At 38.2% G+C, this 24,317-nt stretch overlaps 2 protein-coding genes and 1 long non-coding RNA gene across 5 annotated transcripts in view; 2 read left to right on the forward strand and 1 right to left on the reverse strand.

The window, feature by feature from the left end:
• Nucleotides 1-10,305, forward strand: part of SMG1 (SMG1 nonsense mediated mRNA decay associated PI3K related kinase) — a 109,881-nt gene extending 99,576 nt beyond the window's left edge. For 2 of the 3 annotated variants that reach the window (XM_058286372.1, XM_058286374.2), the window contains 7 exons: nucleotides 479-658; nucleotides 1,333-1,560; nucleotides 2,335-2,546; nucleotides 2,710-2,816; nucleotides 3,600-3,779; nucleotides 3,859-3,965; nucleotides 5,892-10,305. In XM_058286372.1, the coding sequence (XP_058142355.1) occupies nucleotides 479-658; nucleotides 1,333-1,560; nucleotides 2,335-2,546; nucleotides 2,710-2,816; nucleotides 3,600-3,779; nucleotides 3,859-3,965; nucleotides 5,892-5,969 (1,092 nt within the window). In that variant the 3' untranslated portion in view covers nucleotides 5,970-10,305. The remainder of the gene's footprint in view (nucleotides 1-478; nucleotides 659-1,332; nucleotides 1,561-2,334; nucleotides 2,547-2,709; nucleotides 2,817-3,599; nucleotides 3,780-3,858; nucleotides 3,966-5,891) is intronic. The other variant, XM_058286373.1, reaches the window with a different exon arrangement.
• A 2-nt stretch (nucleotides 10,306-10,307) lies between these two features.
• Nucleotides 10,308-24,299, reverse strand: LOC139437418 (uncharacterized). Its single transcript, XR_011647218.1, has 2 exons — nucleotides 24,140-24,299; nucleotides 10,308-13,129 (listed from the first exon to the last, which is right to left on the reverse strand). It is a non-coding gene; the product is annotated as an uncharacterized lncRNA (long non-coding RNA).
• Nucleotides 12,309-20,715, forward strand: ARL6IP1 (ARL6 interacting reticulophagy regulator 1). The gene is made up of 6 exons (XM_004471577.5): nucleotides 12,309-12,421; nucleotides 14,437-14,570; nucleotides 15,756-15,875; nucleotides 17,951-18,068; nucleotides 18,594-18,678; nucleotides 19,097-20,715. Exons 1-6 carry the CDS (start codon nucleotides 12,386-12,388, stop codon nucleotides 19,213-19,215), a joined length of 612 nt encoding a protein of 203 aa, XP_004471634.1. The 5' UTR covers nucleotides 12,309-12,385; the 3' UTR covers nucleotides 19,216-20,715.
• Nucleotides 24,300-24,317: the final 18 nt, after the last annotated feature.

Genomic DNA, 24,317 nt, shown 5'->3' on the forward strand with positions numbered 1-24,317 from the left:
TTCCCTCTGTGTCTATAAAGATAAGAACTATTTAAAAATATAACCACAATTCTATTGTAATAACTTAAGGAATTTTCTTAGTATCATCAAATACCCATTTCATATTTTTTGTGATCTTTATTGTAAAATTAGGGAGAGGTAGATGAAGGGGAAATGTTTTGGCAGAAATGGTTTTTGAAATTTGGATGTAACACAGGTTGCAGCCGAGCATGGTAATAGTTTTATTATCAAGTAAATATTCTATGTACAAACAACATGTAGAAGATATATTTGCTTTATTCTTCTTTGGTAAGGATTTGATATGTTTACCAAAAAGTGTCATACATTTTTAGGACCAATTTTGTTCCTGAATTCTAGAAATGAGTAGTTAAGTGTTTTTTCATGTCATTAATCAGAATTGGTGTGTGTGGGTGGGGTGGGTGGGTGGTGGTGGTGGTGGTATTGGTGGTGGTTCCATTCCTCTTTTGCTTCTTTACAGGTCACTTTCCTCTGCAGCAACATCATTCATTTTGAAAGTCTACGAACTAGAACAGCAGAAGCCTTAAATCTGGATGCTGCATTATTTGAACTGATCAAACGGTGTCAGCAAATGTGTTCATTTGCATCACAGTTTAACAGTTCAGTCTCTGAGTTAGAGCTTCGTTTATTACAGAGAGTGGTGAGTATTGAGTCTTGGTGAGAATAAAGAGACTTACTGTTTTATATATAAGGCCAATATTAAGTTCTAAAATTAGTAATTCACTCAGTTTACATGTATTGAGAAGGTTCTGAATGTAAGATACTATTGGGAGGTATACAACAATGATTAAATCTTGCTCTTCAAGGAACTTATATGTACACAAATGAAAGAATGAATGAAAAGTGGAAAGAATTCTCAGGGCTACAAGTTCATAGGGGAGGGAGAAGATGGTGCAAATGATTTAGGTGTTCTGAAAATAAAGCAGTAGAAAGAGGGCCAGTAGAAGATGAATTCTTGGGAAGGTGGGTTAAATCCAGAAATATCCAGCTGATAAGTTTGGAATTTATATAGTATGGGAAGGCTTTAGGCTGTGTATTGGGACATTGTAGTTTAATTTTTAAAAGAGTGATTTAGAATTTAGGGACTATGCTGTAGATTGTCTTTTGTCATGCCAAATAGAATTCTCTTAATCTGTATTTCATTGGTGGTTGAAATTATTGTTAAATACTATTTTGTAGTATAATTCATGACTCTCGGCAACTAATGTACTCTTTGTGTCAGTTTGAGTTTCTAATATCTTTTGGTGATAATAGTAGGAATCTTATATTATCCCAGGTGATACTTAAAATTAAACAAATGCTTTTTCTATATAGGATACCAGTCTTGAACATCCTATTGGCAGCTCTGAATGGCTTTTGTCTGCACACAAACAATTGACCCAGGATATGTCTACTCAGAGGGCAATTCAGACAGAGAAAGAGCAACAGATAGAAACTGTCTGTGAAACAATTCAGAATCTTGTTGATAATATAAAGACGGTGCTCACTGGTCATAACCGACAGCTTGGAGATGTCAAACATCTCCTGAAAGCAATGGCTAAGGTAAGACGGATACTTACACACGCACATTTACAAATCCCATCCCATCCTAGCCACTCCCTTTTTTTTTCCTTAAAGAAAATTATAAGTAGTTTTATTTGTGGAAAAATAATGACATTTTATAAACAAAAACAATTATTTTCTTTCATGTCACATCTTTCAGTTTGTCTGTAACATTTTGTCTTTTCAGCAGCTACTTTTTAAGGCAGGCAGTATTAGCCTCGTTTTATACATAGAGAAACTGAAACTTAAATGAATTGACTTACCCAGCATCACACAACTTGTAACAAAGCTGAGATTTAAATTTATCTAAGTGCTTAGTGCTCCAGCCTCTTTTCCTCATCCTCAGCCTTACCCCAACAACCTATACTTGGTGTCCAAAATGAATAAAGTATTGTTTCTTTCTCCAAGGTCCTACATAATCTAGTTCATAAGGATATGAGCTGCCCCCATGGTGACAAAACAGTGGATAATTTAATTGTAAGATTTACTTGTATTTGGAGTTTTTATTTATTTTGTGCTGATAGTAAGATTCATGTAGAAAAGGAGTTGAAAGGTAAGGAGCAGATTAACACACTAGGTGAAATTTGAAACATTATCTCTTAATCAGAAGGTGACTATCTTAAGAGTAATTGTAGGGGAACAGATGTCACTCAGTAGTTGAATGCCTGCTTCCCAAGTAGGAGGTCCTGTGTTCATTCCCTGATACTTCCTAAAAAAAAGAGAGAGAATTGCAGAGCCAAAAAAACATCTTTCTTAATTATTAACATACTCTAGGATGAAGAAGCTGCTCTGGCAGATGGTGAAGATGTTCCCTATGAGAACAGTGTTAGACAATTCTTGGGTGAATATAAATCATGGCAGGACAACATTCAGACGGTGCTGTTTACATTGGTCCAGGCTATGGGTCAGGTTCGAAGTCAAGAGCATGTTGAAATGCTCCAGGAAATAACTCCCACCTTGAAAGAACTGAAAACACAAAGTCAGAGGTAAGAATACCTTCCTGGCTAAAATTTTTAAATGTAGGCAAAATGCCTGGTATATAGTGGGAAATCTTGTCTCTTGATTTAGTTTTTCCAGTTTTGGTCATATTTATAAGTAGTTATGTAGTGAACCATTTCGTAAATGAACCATTTTGTTTTGTATTTTCAGTATCTATAATAATTTAGTGAGTTTTGCATCACCCTTAATCACCGATGCAACAAATGAATGTTCAAGTCCAACGTCATCTGCTACATATCAGCCATCTTTTGCTGCAGGTAGGACTTCCCTACTTCAAAAAGACCTGACTCTTGATTTAATAATTTACACATCCAGGTGCAAATATGTTTATATTGTAAGTTATGGTCACCTTTTTAAAAGAATTTCCCTAAATTCTCTCATATCTCAAACCAAACAAATTCAGGCTTAACTTAAAAATTTGCATGTGAGAGTAAAAATACCTTATATTCAAATATTCTTTTAAAAATTATTTTATGATTATAAATATATGCCAGTTAGATTTGGAAAAATACTTAGCAGAAAAGAAAATTTTTCTTTTCACTCCAGTCAAGGGTAAATCATTACATATTTGTTGACTTCCTCTGCATTCATGCATACACATATGCATACACACAAATTAATTCAGTGAATGCAATTTTTGTTGCTTTTTCCTACTTGATATTAAATTGATAATTTCCCTATTAAGGAATCTTTTTAAAAAGCTTTAATGACCCAATTAAGTATGCTGTTCTAGCGCTATAACATATTACTCTTCCATTGTTAGACAGTTAAGCTGCTTATAGTTCTTTTTATGTCACAATAGCAAGTGAACTTCATTGTACAAGTTTTTATCTAAATGGGTAGTTAGCAGTAGTTTTACTACTTTACTATGTTAAGGGATAAGGACTTTAAGGTGGTTAATTCAAATCTATTTTCAAAGGCTGTGTGTTTGTGGTTGATTTAATTTTTGGGGTATTTATTACCACCCCTCCCTCCTCTCTCCTTTGTCCGCTCCATTTTCTTTTGACATGTAAATTGAGCTACCAGCCCTTTCTCTATAGCAGTCCGGAGCAATACTGGCCAGAAGACTCAGCCTGATGTCATGTCACAGAATGCGAGAAAACTGATTCAGAAAAATCTTGCTACATCAGCAGATACTCCACCAAGCACTGTTCCAGGAACTGGCAAGAATGTTGCTTGTAGTCCTAAAAAGGCTGCGAGAGATCCTAAAACTGGGAAAGGTAATGGGTTAGAATAAGGTTGCCTTAAATTTTTATACAAAATGGTGGCTTGACTTACATGTTTTCATTGCCTTGTTAGCTGTGCAAGAAAGAAACTCATATGCAGTGAGCGTGTGGAAGAGAGTGAAAGCCAAGTTGGAGGGCCGAGATGTTGATCCTAATAGGAGGATGTCAGTTGCTGAACAGGTGATAATTTTTTTAAAACTTGAGCTATGCACATTTTGATGCTGCCATAAAAGTGTAGGTTTAAAGATACACCTCCACCCCATTTCCTTGGTGAGAAAAGGAACTTAAATCTATTTTAAAGATTCAGAAGATTTTGACCAGCACAGTTCTGGGGTTACTCTTCCCTTTTAGCACCCCTCCTCACTCCCACTCTCACCCCTCTCCACTCAAAAGAAATTTAAGGTGTAACCTGGTCCTCCCTCCTCCACCAAGCTTTATTTTAAAGAAGACAACCTGAAGGTTTTAAGTGAAATGAGGTTGATAATTTGCTATAGGGAATAGTATCTGTAAAGTGTTCTTGGGTATCAGTGAAAGTTTGTCTGAAGCCATTACATTGAAAATTTCTCACTAGTGTTAATTAAATTTGTATTTATAAAGTTGAGAATGATTCCTTTTTCCTGCAGCTGTTTATTTTCAAGATAGTCAAACCTTCAAGAAAGTTCTAAGAATAAGTGTATGCTTTTCACCTAGATTCACCAGTTGTTTTCTCACTTTTACTTTTGTGTGTGTGTATCCATGTGGCATAAATTTTTCTGAACTATTTAAGAAGTAGTTGTAGACCTTATGTAAGATTCCAAACCACTTGTATCTCCTAAGAACAAGAATATATTGTAATATATAGTCACAATAAAATTATATAATCATAACTCAGGAAACTGAACATTGACACAATACTATTATCTAATATACAGTTCATATTCAGATTTCCCCAGTTACCCCAAAATGCCAATTATTGCTTAGTCATCTTCCCCTACCCCACAGTACCCCCACCATACAAGATCCAGTTGAGGATCATCATGCATTCTATTTATTTGTCCTTTTTTAATATCTAGAACAGGCCACCAAAACTTTTCTCTTTTTTGGTTCTTTCCTGGCATTGCCATTTTTGATGAGTCCAGGCGAGTTCTTTACAGAATGTGCATCAGAAGAGTCAGTAGGAGTACTATATGGGTGATGTGTCTTTCTCTGTGTTTTACTTCGAGAGAGACATGATGTCAATTTGTACCATTGTATCTTTATAACCATCCATTTTAACTCTATTTAAAGGAGGAAATGCTTGGCTACTGTGCTTTTTATTCTGATGGTTATTAAATTTTACTTGAAAGAAAGAATTCACAGAGGTGGTGGGCTAAGTATAGAGTCCATTGCACACAACTTTTGATATAGAGCAATTCAGATGTATTTTGAGCATTTATCATAATTGTACTCTGATGGATGCTCCTGATACAGAGGATTCTATCTCAGACTATAAAGAAAACTTTAGCTGAGTCAGATTCAACAGACCTTTGTTGACTACCTACTGTTCCAGAACCTGTGTGTTAGGGATTTACTTATCTAATATCAGAGCATTTACTCAGAACCTTCACATGTTTAACCCTAGAAGCATCTTTGGGGTCAGTGGGGCTTTCTTTTCATCTAAGGCAGGGATTCTTAACCAGGGGTCCATGGTTGGGGTCCGTGGAAAAATTCAGGGAGTCTGTAGGCTTGAATTGAAAAAAAACCAACCTATCTTTGCTTTCTCTGACCTCCAGTGTTGAATGTCATAAAACTATTTGCTGCTGCATTCTGAGAAGGGGTCTGTGGTTTTTACCTGACTAGCAAAAGGGGTCCAAGTTACAAAAAAGGTTAAGAATCCCTCATCTAAGAATTTGTGAACCTCAGAGTGGTTTGAGTTTCCCAAGACACAGGTCTTAATATCAGTGGAATTACAAGGAAAGCTCAGCTTATTTGACTTCTCTTTTCGCCATAGCACCCATTAAACATTCTTTGGCTAATTAATAAAAGAACTCATTATTAGAAATTACTCTTTAATACATCGAACCCACACCTGAATATGTTCTTTAAAGTTTTAAATGGCTTTAAATACTATCCTGCCTATTTTTACAGGTTGACTATGTCATTAAAGAAGCAACTAATCTAGATAACTTGGCTCAGCTGTATGAAGGTTGGACAGCCTGGGTATGATGGGAAGACAGTAGATGAGTCTGGTTAAGCGAGGTCAGACATCCACCAGAATCAACTCAGCCTCAGGCATCCAAAGCCACACCATAGGCGGTGGTGATGCAACTGGGGGCTTACTCTGAGGAAACCTAGGAAATCTCGGTGCGCTAGGAAGTGAATCCTGCAGGACAGCTGCACTCAGGGAAACGCCCAACAACATGGCCTGCAACCCCAGGGTCAAGGGTGAAAGAAAGGAAGCTCACCGCCTGAACACGGAGATTGTCTTTCTGGCACAGAACAGCTGCAAATGTGTCAGGAGGTTAGCTGCAGAAAGAAATCGGGGTGCTGCGGAGCACAGAGTGATTTGGAACTCCATTCCACCTGACCCTGTGTGTACAATCCAGGAAAAATCAAACCCCGCTCAGAAACAGAGAAAACTGGGGCCGCGAAGAAATCACAGCCAAGGAAGATTTGATGCATTCAGATTCTCGTGTTACACTTGTTGCTTGGCAACAGTACTGGTTGGGCTGACCAGTAAGTACAAAAAGGCTATGTGATATGAATTTCAGAAATGGACTGAAAACGGAGAGCTATGTAACAGATACACTACATTGGAAGAACTTCTGAAATGAAGGGAAAAAAGACCACCTCATCATCCCTACTCCTCCTTCCCTCCCCATCCATTTCTCCTTTTACCCAATCTAGTAAATTAGTCTTCTTTCAAATTCACTTTTATTTCAGTCCTTATTATTTCATGTACTTCCGTCTTGATGCTGTCAAAAACTTACATTCAGAGTATAAGAGAAATTTCTCCAAAACCACTGATAAGTTGGAAAATTCAAGGATTGTTTAAAGGTCTGATGATCACATACAAAATGTAATTCTGGTTATTTACGTCATTTCTTTGATTCTATCATGTGCAGTTTCCCAAAATTGTCACTGTGCATTCAAAAGTAATGAATCTAACAGGTATTTGATTTAATGTACACTCCCTTTTGCTTATAGTGTACATTTTGGGGGGGGGGGTGTCATTCAGATTTTCTCTCTTCTGTGATTGCTGTAGTTCCTTTCATAGAAAGTAGCCAATCCAATTGTAATCTTTTACCTTTTTAAAAACCAGGATAGAGTATCAGAGTTTTACATTGTTGATGACAGATTAACAATAAAGTGATGTTCTGGTGGAGGTAGAGTGAAATGTTTTTTTTAATTCAGTTTTCATATTTGTAGATACTTTTAATTTACAAAATGTAAATTAAAAGTGCTTTTGTTCACCTGGCATTTTAGGACATGTATATGGAATATCAGCAAAAGTGAGAACCACCACCATCTTTTAAGTTCAGTTATTAAAGTAGTCTGTGAGGTACTTCACTTTTTGCACATTTTTAATAGTTTGCTATTCAGTAATACATTATAATGAATTCATGATCAAGGGTTTCCTTAAATTTAGCATTGCATTTCACTACCAACTGTATAAGCTAAATTGTTGATCCAAAATAATTCTGGCTAAAATAGAATTCTTCTAATCATGTATTAACACAATGTAGAACATGATTAAAATCTTAACTGTTCTAGTACATTTTTTCCTGTGTTTTAGAGATTAGGTCAGTAGTCACTTTCTAGTTACCAGTCTTCATAAACAAATTTGAAAAGTATTAAGGAAAAATTCCACATAGCTCCTGGCCTTTTCTGTGTTCTGATTGCCACACTAATCTATAACCTTTACCCATGAGGTAATGCATTTCAGTATCAGTGCTTTCTTAATACTTTTAAGTATTGCAAGAGAGGTGGTGGTATTTTTTAATACCTGTGTGTCTAATAGCAAGTTAAGGAACCTGTTGCATCAAATTTTATTGTCTTTATTTTGAACCTTATTTTCACAAAACAACCTAGCTGGAATAATGATGTCATATTGTGTTTTGCACGTTGCTTTTTTCCCTTGAGGTTGTGGGAGCTATTGCATTCATCACTCAATTACCTCTGCTCAGTCTCTCAGTCTTTTTCAGCAACATTATTGTCACAAGAAAGAACCTTTATCACAATGATAAAACCAATTCTCATTAGTTTGTTCTTTGTAGGTAGTATTCAGAAATGCTTCCTCTTTGGTAAAGAAGATAAATGAAATAGGTGAATTTTATTACCTGTGAGAAAATGGTCTTCAGAGAACAGCGTGGCATATACAGTGCATGTTTCGTTATGGGGCAGGTATGAGAAACTGATAACTTCAAAGCTTGTTACTTACAGCACTCTGAACAAGCCTCTAGTCTGCGCAGTTTGTTTCCTCTGGAATGTCATTCTGCAAGGTAGCCTTGCTGTTGTAGACTATTGTAAGAGAACTCAGCAGTTAGAGATTTAATCAGAGAAAAGGCCCTGGTGATAGAGCAGATTGAGAAGACAGGGCTATATTTTGCAGATTATCTTGTAAAATAATGTAAAGTTGGAGTGCTGTAGTTAGGAAGTCATAACTTTTTGAAGACACAAAATACCTGTGGAAAACCAGGGATCCTCTTCTCTCCTTTCCCTTTCTAAGATTCAGGGGGTACAGAATAACTGTCAAATAACCTCTTTTCTATTGAAAGTACCCTTGGAAATTGAAGTTTTTCTTTAGGATTTTGTTGTCTTTAATTTGCTAGAATTGCTTAATTTTTAATGATTTCTCTACAGAGCTGTGGGAGCTTAGTAGCTTATGGAGCTGTCTGTATTTTTCTTTGGTGTGTCTTGCTGTGTCTCATTCTGGTCATGAGATAAGATTCTTTTGTGTCTGATACTTGTGGTGAGTTGTTTTTGAGATAGGTGAGATTTCTGTATGAGAACAGATAATCAGGCTCTTGATCCCTAAATGGCTTTTTTAGGCCCAAACTCCAGGTTCAGGGTTAGGGTTTGTAATACAAAGAAGAACTTCCATCTGCCCTTAACACTTGCCTCTATTACCTAAGCTTAGTAAGTAGTTTTCTTAATTGTTCAATGTTTGGTTTTATCTGCATTGTTTTTTGTTTTTTAATTGTGGTTGTTCTCATGTGTGAAATTTAAGGAAAGAGCCATTAAAAAACGCTGAGCAGGGCAATGCAAGTACAGCCAAATATTAAGAGTTGATGTGCAATCTTAGGGCCTTTTTAATCTGGAGTGTTATAGGCAGTACTTTAAATTGTAAAGTCTTCCTGGCCTATTTTCCTCCACATTTTTGTAATTACTCCAGGGGGCTTACTTGTTTTGGCAGTACTAAAATCAAAGGAGCTGGTTCCTCTTCCTTTCTCCTGATTCTTTTCATATTAAAGAAAGCATAGATAATTAGCCTGTTGATCCTATTCATATACATCAAAGATAAACTAATGCTTTACTATTATCCCATTTAAGTATCGTTTACATAAAATTTAGAGTTTGAAAACCAGTTTCTTGCAATTCTCTATCTTTTGGACTTATAAAATGCCAAGAATTTGGAAGTAGGACTTTTCATTCCTTAAATCAAGGAGGTAGAATATATTAATATTAGGGTCACTTCAAGAAGGTGAATTTTTTTCAGTATTTTGTTTATATTGGAAAGGATCCTCCTTTGAGGAAAAACTAGTATCACAAAATTTTCCAAACGTTGGGAGGGGGAAATTCACTGTGTGTATGAAACTGAGGGTTTGCTGCAGTTTTCCTGCTTTTTAGGCCTGGGTAAAATATCACGAACCCTTACACAAGGGCAAATTGACTCCAGTTGAGAGAAGCTTCATATAATCAAGGGTTAGTTGTACAACATGAACCACTTAGGGTCTCTTGCTTTCCATGAGAATTCAGGTGGTATTACTAGGGAAAAGCTGTTGTGCTAATGTAAAAATGCCATAGTTAACTTGACTTTTGAAGATGGTAAATTTAAGGAATTGCATGTTATTCTGAAATGCAGACTTGTAGAGCTTTTCTTTCAAAACAGGCTGATTAAATATATTGTTTTGGGTTTTTTCCTTTGCTGACAGTCAAAGTTTCATTTCCTGTTTAAAATTCTTTGCTTTGGTTTAAATTTCCCTTATATTTCCACCTGTAATGTCAGTGGCAATATACTTCATTTACTTTTGTTAATTTACTTTTTTACCCTTATTCTGAGAGCAAATTGAGTTGAACTAAATCTTCCTTGTCCTAGTAACATTGTATAAATAAAAGTGGCTTCTCTGTACAAAAGGTTGTAATGCCTCCTGATGGATATAATTTTGTGATTGTATTTTAAGATTAAAAGTTGAATAAATCACACCAGCTTCCTGAAATGTTCATAATGCATCTTTTGGAAAACAAAAATACATGCCTACTTTGTGCATATTTGCATTAACATGGCAAAGATTGTATGAAATATGTTTTTCAAAAAAAATAAAGGTTCAGTCTCAAAAGATGTAGCATTTAAGATCTGCATTTATTGATCAAAATAGATTACAGGAAACAATTTTGGAGCATGAGTATCCTTTTATTTTTTTACTACTAATACCTCTAATATTTAAAAGGCTTAATTCTCATTTTTTTAACCCTCAGTTCTAGAGTATTTTTGGACAGCAGTGGGAATTTTACTAAAGTTCTTAGTTTCAATAAAGCCAGCTTTTCTTTTAAGCATCACAGACCATGGCATAAAAGAAGAAATGAATAATCCCTGGGGTGTGAAAGTTCTGAAGAAAAATACAATGAAAATGTCCAACTTATTTTTGAATTTTTTGAATAACAAATACTTCTAAAACCTGTTCTGAGCTTCTGGTTCTCCCCGCCCCCCTTCCCTTTTTAACCTACCTCAATTTCACAAGCTGGTATTTGAAGTCTTCTTTCTTAAACTGTACACAGGTAACTAGTGAAAACCATAAGCATTCTGTAGCAATAGCTGATTCCCGTCACAGAAATGTCATTTTTAAGGCCTAATGAGAATTCGGTGCCCTCTACTTTAGAGGTGGATGATAGTGCCTACAGAAAGAGTGTGTCCTCATTGCTGAATATGTGCACTCATGTGAATCGCTGCTGATTATTTGGGTCCTTTTGTTTTTCTTTTGAAGAAGGGGAGTAGGGTCTGCTCTTCAAATTCTATAGCTTTAAAAAAAAAAACCAGAATGGGGTCTCTCTATATCAACTGTCTGCATCCTTTAACCTACGCAACCTATTTTGCCCCCAGCATTTTGCAAAATAATACCTCACTGGAGTCTTCCTTTTCTCTTTTGCAAAGGCTTTTTTTCAAAAAACTTAAAGTGTGTCTACCTTATCCCAAATGCATTAGGGCTGAGTAGTTATTTGATGAGTGTTTTTAAAGTAAATTTAAATTCGATGGCACAAAATAGATGACTATAAAATGATAAAAAGCTGTAAGTTAAAAACTATGGTTAACTTACCTGAAACAAACATCTGACCAGGCCAACATTTGGCATGATTTTTGTTTGTATTGCATAACGAAAATCAAAGCACTTATTGCATCTTGAAATCCTGGATAGAAAATATTTTAAAACTGTCTCAATATTTTTCATTTAGTTTCTTAATTGTTTATAAATGCTGGTTAACATCTTTTCTTAGCATGACCTCCTGTCAACACCAGTCCCTTTTTGGAGAGGAAGTTCTAAGAAGTAACTGAAAAGCCTCACAAAGAAGTTTCCGAAAGATCCCAACCAAGGAAGCCAACTTTTTAAGTCTAGCGTTTTTCACACGTTCTCAGGAAATATGCCTAGATCCCCTTCCTGCCCCCTGCCCGGGACTAAAAGCAGAAGAATTGCAATAAAATCTAAACATCTTTTCCCTTGACCCCGAAACCTCATGAGATAGGCACGAGTCTGAGTCTGATATCTGGACTAAAATGCCGTGACCCGGGAAGGGCGGCCGGGATAGGGATTAAAAGGAAGGCATGGCCGCCCAGGGCACAAGGAGGGCGAGGGGCATTGGCGTGGTCGGGAAGGGGACCTCAGCCGGCCTTCCCAACCACGATGAGGTTAAACGCCACATCCCTTGTCCCCCTCCGCCTGACACTACTGCGCAGCCTCTTCCGAGCCCTAAATTTTCCAGAGAGGCTCCTTGGCCGCTTTAAGGCCCAACGGAAGAAGGTCCGAGAGCTGTCCGGGCGGCCAAGCCTGGCGGTACCGAGGCTGGTAGACCAAGCCCGGGGCAGTGGCGGTTCAACCGCTTGCGAAAGCCTGGGGCGGGCGTCGCACCTTCCCTGGGCGCTGATTGGCTTTTCCCCGTCCCCGCCCCCTCTGCTCGGAGCGGCGTCTGTCTCCTTTCGCCTCGTTTTCAAGCCATGCGCTGTGCAGCGGTTGGTCCGGCCACCCTTAAGCTTGAGCTCGATCCGCCCAATGAGGAGCGAGCTTCGCGGGGTCTGTCGGGAAAGGCGGCAGGCCTATATAAGCGGCCTGCGGGGCGTACCCTCCCGCCGGGGGTCGCCGTGAGGGTTTCGAAGGCGTAGGTGTAGGTTGCAAGGAGGTTTGCGCTCGCTCAGGAGGCCTGCGGCGACAATGGCGGAGGGAGATAATCGCAGCACCAACCTGCTGGTGAGTTCCGGTGGTCTCCGATCTTGGACGGGCCCAAGGGGGTGGCCGCCGCGGATTCGTTCCTGTTACCCGCAGCCGGCCCGGCCCTCTTCTCCAGGCTCCCAGGAGCAAGCGACGACGCCTGCCCTTCGGGTTTCTTGGGTGGCTCCTGGGTGACGGTCACTAACATCCCCTGAGGAAGGTGCGCCATGGGGCGAGGAGGGCGTTTGATTAGTCACCGCGAATGGAGGATGGGGAAGAAATGGGGGAAGGGGGTGGGGCGTAGAGAAGCTGGGGTGCAGCCTGGGGCAAAGGCCTGAAGAGCGCTGTGGGAATTTAGGCTTCAGAGGTATCTGGGTTTCCCCCTCTTTGATCTTAACCGGGATGTGCCTTCATTCTTTTCCCCAGTACTCGGAGCACGCTTGCCGAGTCAGAGGGCTACTGCCGAGAGTTTCTGTTAAAGCTGGCACAACTTAAAACGGCCGGGAAGCTGCGAGGTCACCGCAGGGAACTGGCAGTGGGGTCGAGCTAGAGGAACCATGGGAGGTCCAGGGATTTGAAAGTCTGGGGTTCACAGGGTGACCGGAGACAACTTGAGAATAAGCAGGGACCTGAAGATACTGCAATGGGGTCTATCACAGGCGCACACGTTTAAGTGCACAAACTAGGCAGTAAGAAGAGAGACAAATCCTTGCATTTTTTTTTTTCCTCCTGACTTCTCTTCCCCAGCTGCAATGTAAAGAAAAAAACAGAGAATTCAATCTTGGGCTTTTGAATTCCCAAGGGTCCAGGTGCTAACGAATTAAGTAACTTAACAGGATATTTTGATTAATAGGTTTTTCATCCCTACACAACTTGTCTATAGTTAGTCCCTAACTGGCAGTATATTTTAAGGAGAGCCTTTGGATTTCCTGGGTTCAAATCTATTAACCTTTGTGCATCCCAATTTACTCATCTGTAAAATGGGAATAGGTAAGCACACCCTTTTAGGGTTGTTGGGAGGATTGATTGAAGAATGACCATATAAAAATGCTTAGCACCATTTCTAGCACATAATATTTAACTAGTATTCAGCAGAGGTTATAAAGTCAGAAATACTGAGATCCCTAAGTCATCAGTGAGGCAAAGAGAGCATCTTTATTAAGAATAAGTAACATTGGCCTCTGACATTTACTTATTTCCCAGTAATGACATGTATTGGGACATCTGGTTTCTTGTTCCAATTTTTTTTCCCTTTGCCAAAATCAGCATCAGGGCCTTTTGCCACAATAGTTCATCCTAGAGGTGTATTTTCATCTGATGGTCAGATTTATAGAGAAATTGGGAGTCTAACCAGAATGTCCAGATAAATGATAAGAAACAGTGATTGAAGAGATATATTGAGCTTAAAATACCACAAATTTGGTGAAAATAGTTTTACTTGATTGTGAAATGATGCCAACATCTAAGTGAATCTATTACACAAAGAGCTATTTTAGAAGTTGAATGTGGTTCTGGGAGCCTTTGCTAATGGATTCAGAAGTAAGGGATTAAATCAATGAAATGACAAAAACAACAGATCAATTTTAACCACCTGAAAGGAGCAAACTTAAAGCGAACTATTCATATAATAAAAACTCTTGGTGCTGCCACTTGATAGTGCATGACTTTGGACTTTGCTAGCCATTCTGAGCTCACAGTCTTTTATTGTGAATTAGGTCTAATTATCCCTGCCGCCAAGACTCTGTAGGGATTTTGTTACATCACGAATGAAAAGTATTAGCCCAATGCTTGGACCTGGACAGCAACCCTTAAATGATCATTTTTTCTCACATTGGTTTGCTTCTGTGATACTATAATTGCAGAGATTTTCAGAAACTATGGTGACTTGATTTAGATGGATTGTATGATTTATGAATACATTTCAATAAAATTGATAAAAGAAAAAAAAGACTTGGTAAAAACAGGTATTTTACATATTTGGAACTTTGGAAGAATTCAACTCTAGGAACCCCTGAAATGGTAAAATGAACACTTTCGATGTTACTCCCATGTAGGCTGCAGAGACTGCAAGTCTGGAGGAACAGCTGCAAGGATGGGGAGAAGTGATGCTGCTGGCCGATAAAGTCCTCCGATGGGAAAGAGCCTGGTTTCCACCTGCCATCATGGGTGCAGTTTCTTTGGTGTTTCTGTAAGTGGGCTTTTATTAATAAGGGCTCAGGTAATCCATGGCCTCCATTTATGAAAGTTCCTTAAATCTTTTGTAATGTATAATCTGTAAAGAATGCCTTTTCTTGAGCAGTTTGCCTAGTTTTCAGAATTTGTAATGCTTACGTAAACTTGGTAATTTAATACAGTTGAATAAATTAGTGGCTCTCAAACTTTTTGGCCTCAGAACCCTTTTCACACTTAAAACCTGTCGATTCCCCGTGGAGCTTTTGTCTGTTAGCATTTATTACTGTGTTAGGAATTAGGACAAATTTTAAAAGAGAAACACAAGCGCATATTCCATTAGCTATTGTGGTGACAATGTCTTCATGTCATGAAGCCTCTGGAAACTTCGTTCTTGAGAATTAGAATGAAAAAGATAAGTAACATCTTTGAGAAACAGTAGACTAAGTGAATCTTTAGAAATCTTCAGCTAGGTATTATTTTAGAAAAAAAGAAAATAATGTTGGCAAGGATGCAGAGAAATTGGAGCCTTTGTACATTGTTGGTAGGAAATGAAACAGAATTACCATCTGAATGGGCAATTCCACTTCTAGGTATATATCTAAAAGAACTGAAGGCAGGGACCTCAACAGGTAGTTGCATACCATTATTTATAGCAGCAGCATTCACAATAGCCAAAAGGTGGGGAAAAAAACAAATGTCTATCAACAGATGACCAGATAAACAAAATGTGGTACATACACTGAACTGACTGTTTTTTAGCTGTAAAAAGTAATGAAGTTCTGATACATGTAACAATGCGACAAGGTGGAAGAACCTTGAAATCATGCCAAGTGAAGTAAGCCAGAGGCAAAAGGACGAATATTATTCTACTTATAGGAAATCTAGAATAGGCAAATTTATAGAGATTGAAATTAGATTAGAGGTTACCAGAGGCTGAGGGAAGAAGAAAATGGGAAGTTGCTTAAAGGTTACAATGTTTCTGTTTAGGGTGATGGAAAAGGTTTGGTAATAGGTGGTAATGGTGGTAGCACAGCTTTATGAATGTAATTAATACCACTGAAATGAACGCTTAAAACTGGTTAAAATGGGAATGTTTGCAGTGTGTGTGTTCGTGTGTGTGTGTGTGTGTGTGTGTATATACATATATATCAAAAAGAATAATAATAACTTTTTAGAAACTTAATTTTTTTTTTTTTAACAGAACTATCTACTATCTGGATCCATCTGTTCTGTCCGGTGTTTCCTGTTTTGTTATGTTTTTATGCTTGGCTGACTACCTTGTTCCCATTCTAGCGCCTAGAATTTTTGGCTCCAATACATGGTAGGTGATATAATGATTTGGCAGTCTAATTTCTGAGAAGTTACTGAACCTGATGGCTGTGATTAATATGCTGTAATTAAGTGATGAGAACTGTCTAACCACCAGATCCCTAGAGGTTAGATTTCTTGGCTTCTGTGTGAAGAATTTCATAGCTGATTCTGATATAAATAATGAATTTCTAGTACTTGTTTCTCCATAGTTCTTTTATGGTCAACCATTTATTTTGACTTTTAAGATTGATCTAGTGTTTAATGTTGAGAAATTGAGGCAGTACAGTGCTAATTAGGCAAATGCATATTGCAAGTGCCTCAGAATAGGTTCAAGCTGTTTGTACAAGTGGGCTGTTGTTCATGTATACCTTTCTTTGAATTAGTTATCTTTGAGGTCCTAAGATAAGAGTTAGGTAGCTAAGGATTATATTACAAGTATTTTAACTTCCCTCTGAAATGTCATATTGCCCACTCTTGATCCAAATAACCAACAAAACTGGGTGTTAGAATAGATTGTCCCCCAGCTGCTATTCCCCGTTAGTTATTGATTATAATTTGATTAGTAGTTTGTCTCTCTCATTTTTTGTTCCCCACATGATAGAAAATGATAAAATCATTCTGTAAAAATAATTTAAAATGTATACCTTATGGATCTTTGAAGACAAATTCATACATTCTGGGGGAGTTTGCTTACTTATACAATTAAGCATGTTTACTTAATGGTATTCCCCTATAGCAAACTAGATTTGTGTTAGGAACTGTTCTTTGAATTATTTCTCACTTTCAGTAATGATTTATGCTGCTGTTTTTGGGCAAGTTTGTGACCATCCACTGTAACAAGTTTAACAAATAAAGGGAATCATCCTCTGACCTTGACTTTAGTAGCCAGATAACATTCTAATCTAAATTCATAACTCGTGGAGGAAAGTTTTCAGAAAGAAATACTGCTAGCTTCATGCTAATCAGTATGTGACTGTTACCAGTGATCTTGTGGGAAAGGAAGAAACTGTTGCATAGACACAGTCTAGCCTTGATTTTGAGCAACATATAAGGTCTAATTGTTTGGAAGAATCTCGAGGCTCAGCAGGAATCCTCCTCCTTACTGTAGCAGTCACTTCAGTTTTATAGGAATGAGAACTAAAGAAAAAAGCAATGCATCTGTCAGGGTAGGGCCTACTTTATAATAGCAGTCATTATATTTGTAATTTGTATAGCAAAAACAGTACACAGGCCCTTTTTTTCTTTTAAATCAGAAGAAAAACATTAGAGCTTTCTTGGATGATCTTTTTGGATTTTTACTGCTGTTTTGTTTGGGATTACATTTTCATTCACTGGGGCTAAATTGATCGAGAAGATCTGAGCTTTTCATTACTGCCTTGGTATCAACTATATGAAGCCAAGCTGAGGGTATTTATGCTTTGAATGGTAGTTTTTATCTTACCGGTAGTTACTATCTTATCAAAAGAGTGCTGAATGTGGAAACTTCACACCTTTCTAAGAGTAGTGGAACTCTATGGGCTATAACCCAGTATTCATTAGGGTCTGAAAATTAATATAGGAATAGAGAAATTTGTTTATACTCGTATCTGCATGGCCCATTAGAGTCATGAATCTTGTGACTACCATTAATCAAACATAGCTTCAGAGCCATAAATTATCATTACCTTAATAAAAATATGTGTACACATACACATTTCTTTATGTATAAACTTATTCCTGTGCTATAAAAGGTGTTTTAATGGTGCTAGATCTTTTTCACCTGAATAAGATAATAGTGTTTGTTATTTAAATTTTCTTTAGAACAGGGGTTCTTAATAAAGGGGTCTGTGAGCTTGAATTGAAATTCAAAAAAAAAAAAAACATTTTTGTGGGGACATGTTGGTGTGGGTGTGATATATTTATTAAATAATACATGGTATAGTGTGAACTTAGTAAGGGGTCCGAGGTTTTCACCTGACTAGCAAAGGGGTTGTGAAACAAAAAATATTAAGAACCCCTGCTTTAGAAGATCTTTAAATTTAAGAGTGTTATTTTTCTATTTACTATAGAGATTTGCTTATAGTAAAGGGGAAATTTTCTTTGTAGGACTACTGAACAGCAGCAAAGATTCCATGAAATTTGCAGCAATCTAGTAAAAACGCGACGCAGAGCTGTGGGCTGGTGGAAACGCCTCTTCACACTAAAGGAAGAAAAGCCAAAAATGGTACATCCTTTGCTTTGACTTATTTAACTAATGCATAATTTTAAGATTGAATCAATTTTGATTTCATGGTCGTCTAGTATAATTTTTGTTTTAATAGTTATCAGTTGATATTTAGCATTGTCGATCGGTTTAACTCTTGAGTACATTCATAAATCTTAATAAAAATTAGATTTGCATTGAATTTCTTAATTTGTTAGAGCAAAATTTTCCTCCCATTCTTATTTTATTTACTGAAATAAAAGTAAAGGACATATACTTAGAAAGCATCTGTTATTGGTCTTTCAGCATATACAAGGTCACTGTTATTAATTGTAAAAATAGGTTAATTTATATTGGAGTCAGTAATTCTAGGGAATGTGTCTAAATTGTATCAACTATAGCAATGGAGTTTTCTGTACTATTACAGATATTGTGTATTTTTAAAGAAACATAATAAAAATGGAATTATTTTCCAATATACAGTTATAGTTATGCTTCTCATTCCATTTCTCGGAGTTGACAAATTCTTGTTATTTTCATTGTTAGTACTTCATGACCATGATCATTTCTCTCGCTGCGGTTGCTTGGGTGGGACAGCAAGTCCACAACCTTTTTCTCACCTACCTGATAGGTAAGTCTTTGAGAAAGAAGTAATTACAGGCACATCTTGGCCAGTAAAGCCTTACCTGTAACTTAGTCAATAAACAAATACGTTCATGCTTAGAAAGTTTAAGACACTGTTCGAGGACCTGTGGGAGTGTACAAAGACAGGATCTTAATTTTAGAGACTTTATGGTCTTAATTAAGAAGTTAAGATAAAGAACATGCCAATGTGGAAAGTAATGTGCAAAAAGTAAGCAGTGTGTTATCTGAGGTTGGAGGGGTATGATAGAAGTTTCTGGGGATAAATGCCAATGGAAGTAATGGATATCCTGTAGTGTCAAATAGTCTGGGAAACTGCCTTGTATAAAATGTAATAATTTTCAGGAAGTTAATTGCTGTCTCCTTATTTTTGTTATTTTTTAATTTATCTATCTATTTATTTAAAGTGACTTTCTTACTGTTGCTTCCTGGACTCAACCAACATGGAATCATTTCAAAGTACATTGGAATGGCCAAAAGGGAGATAAACAAGCTTCTCAAACAAAAAGAAAAGAAAAATGTTTAACGCATCCTGTTCAATGTGACTAAAGGAACATATATTGTCCCTGGGAACGGTTTCTGCTATGCCGTCTGTATACTAAAATGTTACAGACATGGCTCTCTGCTCTCCCTTATTCTGACCTTAGTTAATAGAAATTCAGATTTGCTGAGTAAGACTTTCTGCATAGTGTCTTCTCGCCCAGTATAGTGGGGTGCATTCTCATCAGTTGACCTTATATGGACAACTCCTTAGTAAATACTGACTTGTTTTGGTTTTTCTTACCCAGGGTTAATTAAATTCTTACTTTTAGGGACTTCCTTGAGTTAATCTTTGCTTTAGCTAGATGCAAGGTAGTAGTCTGTGGCTACAGGAAGCTGGTTCTACTGTCTGCTCCCACAGTCTGCTTACAAAAGCTGTCTGGCTTCAGAATACAAAGACCAATTTTACCACTTTTGATGAAGAGACCAATTAAGATTCATTCCTCATTCTCTTTCCTTACTGTGGGTGAAGAATCCCCATGAAATAAAATGAAACTAATTCCATGCCCTAGTGTGTGTTGGTTTCTCCCTGGTGCAAAACTTAGCAGTTAATCCTTTCTTCCAACTGGGGACTCTTAACAGCTTAGAGCCCTTGTCCCCTTGCATTTAGAGTTCAATGTAGATTTCCAGAAGATTGTATTTTAGATTTTAACATAGTTTAATTTCAGATTTTCAGCTGAGACTAAAGTACATGGTAGGTTAAGATTCATGTCTCGACTTTCATTCCAAGAGCAGCCAATAAAGGACAAAAGTCTTCCTGTGTCAGGATTCATTTCAGTAGAAAACAGTTGTATCCTACTAGTTTTTGATGACACCAGAGTAAGCCTTTAAAGGTAATCCTCAAGATCCTTATGTCATGGTAACACTGGCATCTTCAGTCCCCACGGGTTTGGAATAGGAGATGGAGGCAGAGACTGCTGGCTTCTGACTTTTTTCTTAGATACTTCTCTGAAGACTGCAAAGGTTGATGGTGAAACAGATTTATGGTAATGGTAGCTAGCCTTTGATCTACAAAGATTTTGTAACTCCTTGGAAAGCTTATAATCTCCCTTGTAGTAGTTAGAAATTTAGAGTAGTTGAAATCTGTAGGAGGGAACCTCTGAGGGCCAAAAATATTGTGACATATTTGGGAACAATTCTTAAACTCTGGTAACTAGCTGTAATATAGTTTTGTGAATTGATTGCTCTGATACTGTTAAAACCCGGGCCTTGTGGTATATCTGTCCATAAATAAGTGTTGTTTCCCCCCTTCAATATTGCTGTAGACAGTGGTGTACATGTAGCATATGTATAATTTTTTTTTAATGTTCCACATGAAAACTACCTTAATTTTACATGTTTCCTCACTGTAAATAAGCCTGTCTTCCTATCTAGATCTTTTTTGAGTGTATGTGTTTTATTGATTAACTACTTTTGCCGTTTTAATCCTGTATTATTTCTTCTTTGTCTTGTGTAAAAGGGGAAAAATAAAAAAAGCTGGAATCTCTCCTTGTGTACTATTTTCTTTATAGTTTAGCCAATACAATGTTTATATGATTGAATTTATTTATGCATCCAGTGAATATTCTGTGTGATCCTTACATGCCTATAAGGTATTCTTTAAAAACAAAATGAAATAAAAACTTTAAATTCATTCACTCATCAAACATCCAGGCAACATGCTAGATGGAAGAAGAAATACAAATGAAGAAGAGGTGTCCAGAGATTGTGTAAAAAGGCCAAGCCGGAAGAACAGGCAGGTACAGGGCAGGCCCAGTGCAAGGAGTGCCTGCCGTGGGTACCTTGACCCCAGGGCCTAGCTCAGAGTTTAGAAAATGGGCCGTGCTCAGTAAGTAATTGTTGGGTGATTTTTGTCTTTAAACATTTTATAAAAATAGAACTCACATTGGATATTTTGTCTTTGGACCTCACTGTATTTGCGAGTGGGTCCTAGGAACAGATTCTGTATCAAATTCAATCCTGAGGTCCCCACTCCAAAGAATATGGATGGATCCTTCTTTGGAGCCTCCTGGGGGTTTGGTGATGTCCAGACAACGAGAGACCCAAGGTCACCACAGATGTCCCTAGTGTGACTCCTGAAGTCACTTGCATGGGGCTGGCTTTCTTCCCAGGCCAGCATGGCTCTTCTGAGGATGGACTCCATTCTTGCTGACCGGGGTGTGCTCACTCACAATCTGCACCATGCATTCATACTGGCTGCCTGCTTGATAAGGTACAAGAGTGACAGCCCCAATACGTTTTGCGGTCACAAATCCCTTTGATTTAAATGGGGTGGGGTGAGTGTAGTAAATATGGACCCCCTCTAGAAATAATGGTATCTGATGAATCTATGTTGCAAATGGTGAGTGCTCCGAGGCAGAATGGAAAACAGCACAATTTTGGCAGGTGAGGGGAGGTTGAGGAGACTGTCTTAGGCTAGTCACAAAATAAGTGACTGGTCAAGTTATTTCTCTGGGTTTTGAGTACACCATCTGAAAAGAAGGTTGAAAGCTTGACAACTCACTTGGTGTGACATACATTGGTGGTTATTGCACTTTTCTCCCTATCTTTAAGTATACCTAAAAATGTCCATTAAAAAAAAAAAAGGTGGATTCCTCTTCAGGGTTACTCTTGCCAGGTCTGGCCACAGCAAAAGTCCTTCTTGGTCACTTGTGCTGGCACCATCTCCAGCAGAAGTCCTATCATCCCAGAGTTCATAGCACATGGGGAGGAGACCATTTCAAATTAGTTTATTACAACACAGATCATGACTGATAATGTTTAAAGATGGCCTATAGCATAAATTACAAACTTGTGAGGCAATGTTCACTCTACCCTATTTCCCCATTCGAATCCAGCCATTCTGCAAATTTCTATCCATCTCTGTACTATTCCATGTCCCCTCCTAGCGCTTGATCCATGTTAAAAGTGGAGCTGTTAGAAGCTTGGAATATCATCCTACAAGGCACATGGCCCTGTGTTGTGTTGTTTAGAGGTTTGCCTCCCCTCCTGGTATCCTAACCCTGTTTTTTTTTTTGGAAGTACCAGGGGCCAGGGGTTGAACCTGGGACCCCCTCATATGTGGGAAGCCAATGCTCAACTACTGTGCCACATCAGCTCCTGAGCTGGTGTTTCCATTTGTTTGCTTGTTTGTTTTTTTATTAGGAGGCACCGGAAACTGAACCCGGGACCTCCCATGTGGGAAGCAGGCACTCAACTGCTTGAGCGACATCCACTCTCCTATCTTAACCTCTTAAGGGCAGGAACTGCTGTGTGTTCCCTTAGCACCTAGCACATGGTAGGCACTCAGTAAACATTTATTGAATGAATCGATGAAGTAGTGAAATATATTAAGAGATTGTAGGTATACTACACCTCAACTTATGACACGGTTCTTGAAGGAAAGCGGTTTTATTCACTTAACTGCCCATTATTGCTAGGGCCCTTAAATACGGTGAACTACATATTTTTGGTCAATAGATCATGTGTTAAGTGTACAGGGAGCTAGTTCTTCACATGAATTTTCATTAAGAAAGCACATAATCCTTTTGTAATGTAAAATACAACCAGGGAATTCCATATCCCTGAGATGGTCAAATCAGGAGCTTTGCTTTCTTCAAGGTTCACTGGTGATTTGAGAAGTGGTGAGGGGCAGTGTGATGGATTGAGACAATATACTATTAACTAATGTTCAAGTACTAGTTCTGCCAGGTTTTGTATTAGTAGCTTTTTATATGGATTATTTCATTTATCCTCACAGCAACTTCATGTGGTTGGTAGTATCCCCATTTTACAGATGGAGAAACATTTGCCCATTCATTTATTCATCAAATACCTATTGAGGGCCTACCATGTGCCAGATCCTTCTCTAGAAGCTGTGGATACAGCAGTGAACAAGTGTAACCAAATCCCTGCTTGCTTGGAACTTAATGGTCTAGAGATAGGGAATGGCCAAGAAACTTATTTCCAGTATTTCAGGTGGTAAGTGTCATGGAGAAAAACAAAGGAGGGCAATGGGAAGGGAGTGTATGGTGTGTGATGGTTGAAGAGAGAGCTGAAGAAAGCCGAGGAACAGGCCCAGTGCCTGAGAGAGGAATGTTCAAGTCAGAGGGAGAAGCAAATGCAAAGGCCCTGAGGTGGAGCTTTCTTGAGGAAAAGCAATTATCTGACTTAAGTTCTTAAAAGGTCTTTCTGGCTGCTGGTTGAAGGCACTAGGGCAGAGAGGGGGAAGGGTAGGGGTGAAAGCAGACAGATGAGGAGGCAGATTATTTCCCATATTAAGTAACTTGCCTTAGGTCACTCAACTCCAAAGAAGGCAGACCCAGAATTCCCTACCCAGCCAAACTATATCGAGCATCTGCTATGTGCCAAACGTTCTGCAAGCCCTTTACCGCCTTTATTTCAACGAATCCTAGCAAAAACCTTTAAGAGGCAGGTATTATTATTAGCCCCAGTTTACATCTGGGAAAACCGAGGAGAGAGGATAAGACAGTTGCCCAGATTGGTTCTTCTCCGGGTACAGAACAGCTGTAAAAGCTGCTGGCTCAGAATCCTGAGTGTCTGTTTCTAAACATTCGTGTTTAGAAACTTTCTTCCTAACTGCGTATCTCAGAACTTGAAAGAAAGGGCTGGAGCCCTAGAAAATAACTTCTCAGATTTGCGGCAAGTCAATAAGGAACCATACACACACACACAAACACACACACACAATATATATATATACATATATATTCTTCACCGGTTTGAGAAAGTAATAACTAGATATGTTCCAACAAAACACATACATACAGTGAAAAGCGTGTCCTCCATCCCAGATCCTAGCACCCTCCCCAGACACAATTACCGATTTCTTGTAGGTCCTTCTAGAGACCTATAAGTTTCAAAATCTATTCTAAATAGTGAAGTTATTGCAATAAAACGTGATCACTTACCGCAATAAAAATTAGCAAACGTCTAGGTCCTAGTCATGGTTTAACTTTTAAAAAGAAAGTGCTAGAAGGGGGTCGGGCCTCCAATTAATGCCTCATCTACATCCTTGACCCAGCTCTTGCCCCAGGAGCTCGAGTCCGGATTCTCTGCTGACAACCCTTTGAGCAGGCCCCGCCCCAT

Source organism: Dasypus novemcinctus, chromosome 23 (genome assembly GCF_030445035.2).
Source record: "Dasypus novemcinctus isolate mDasNov1 chromosome 23, mDasNov1.1.hap2, whole genome shotgun sequence".
NCBI classification, from domain to species: Eukaryota; Metazoa; Chordata; class Mammalia; order Cingulata; family Dasypodidae; genus Dasypus; species Dasypus novemcinctus.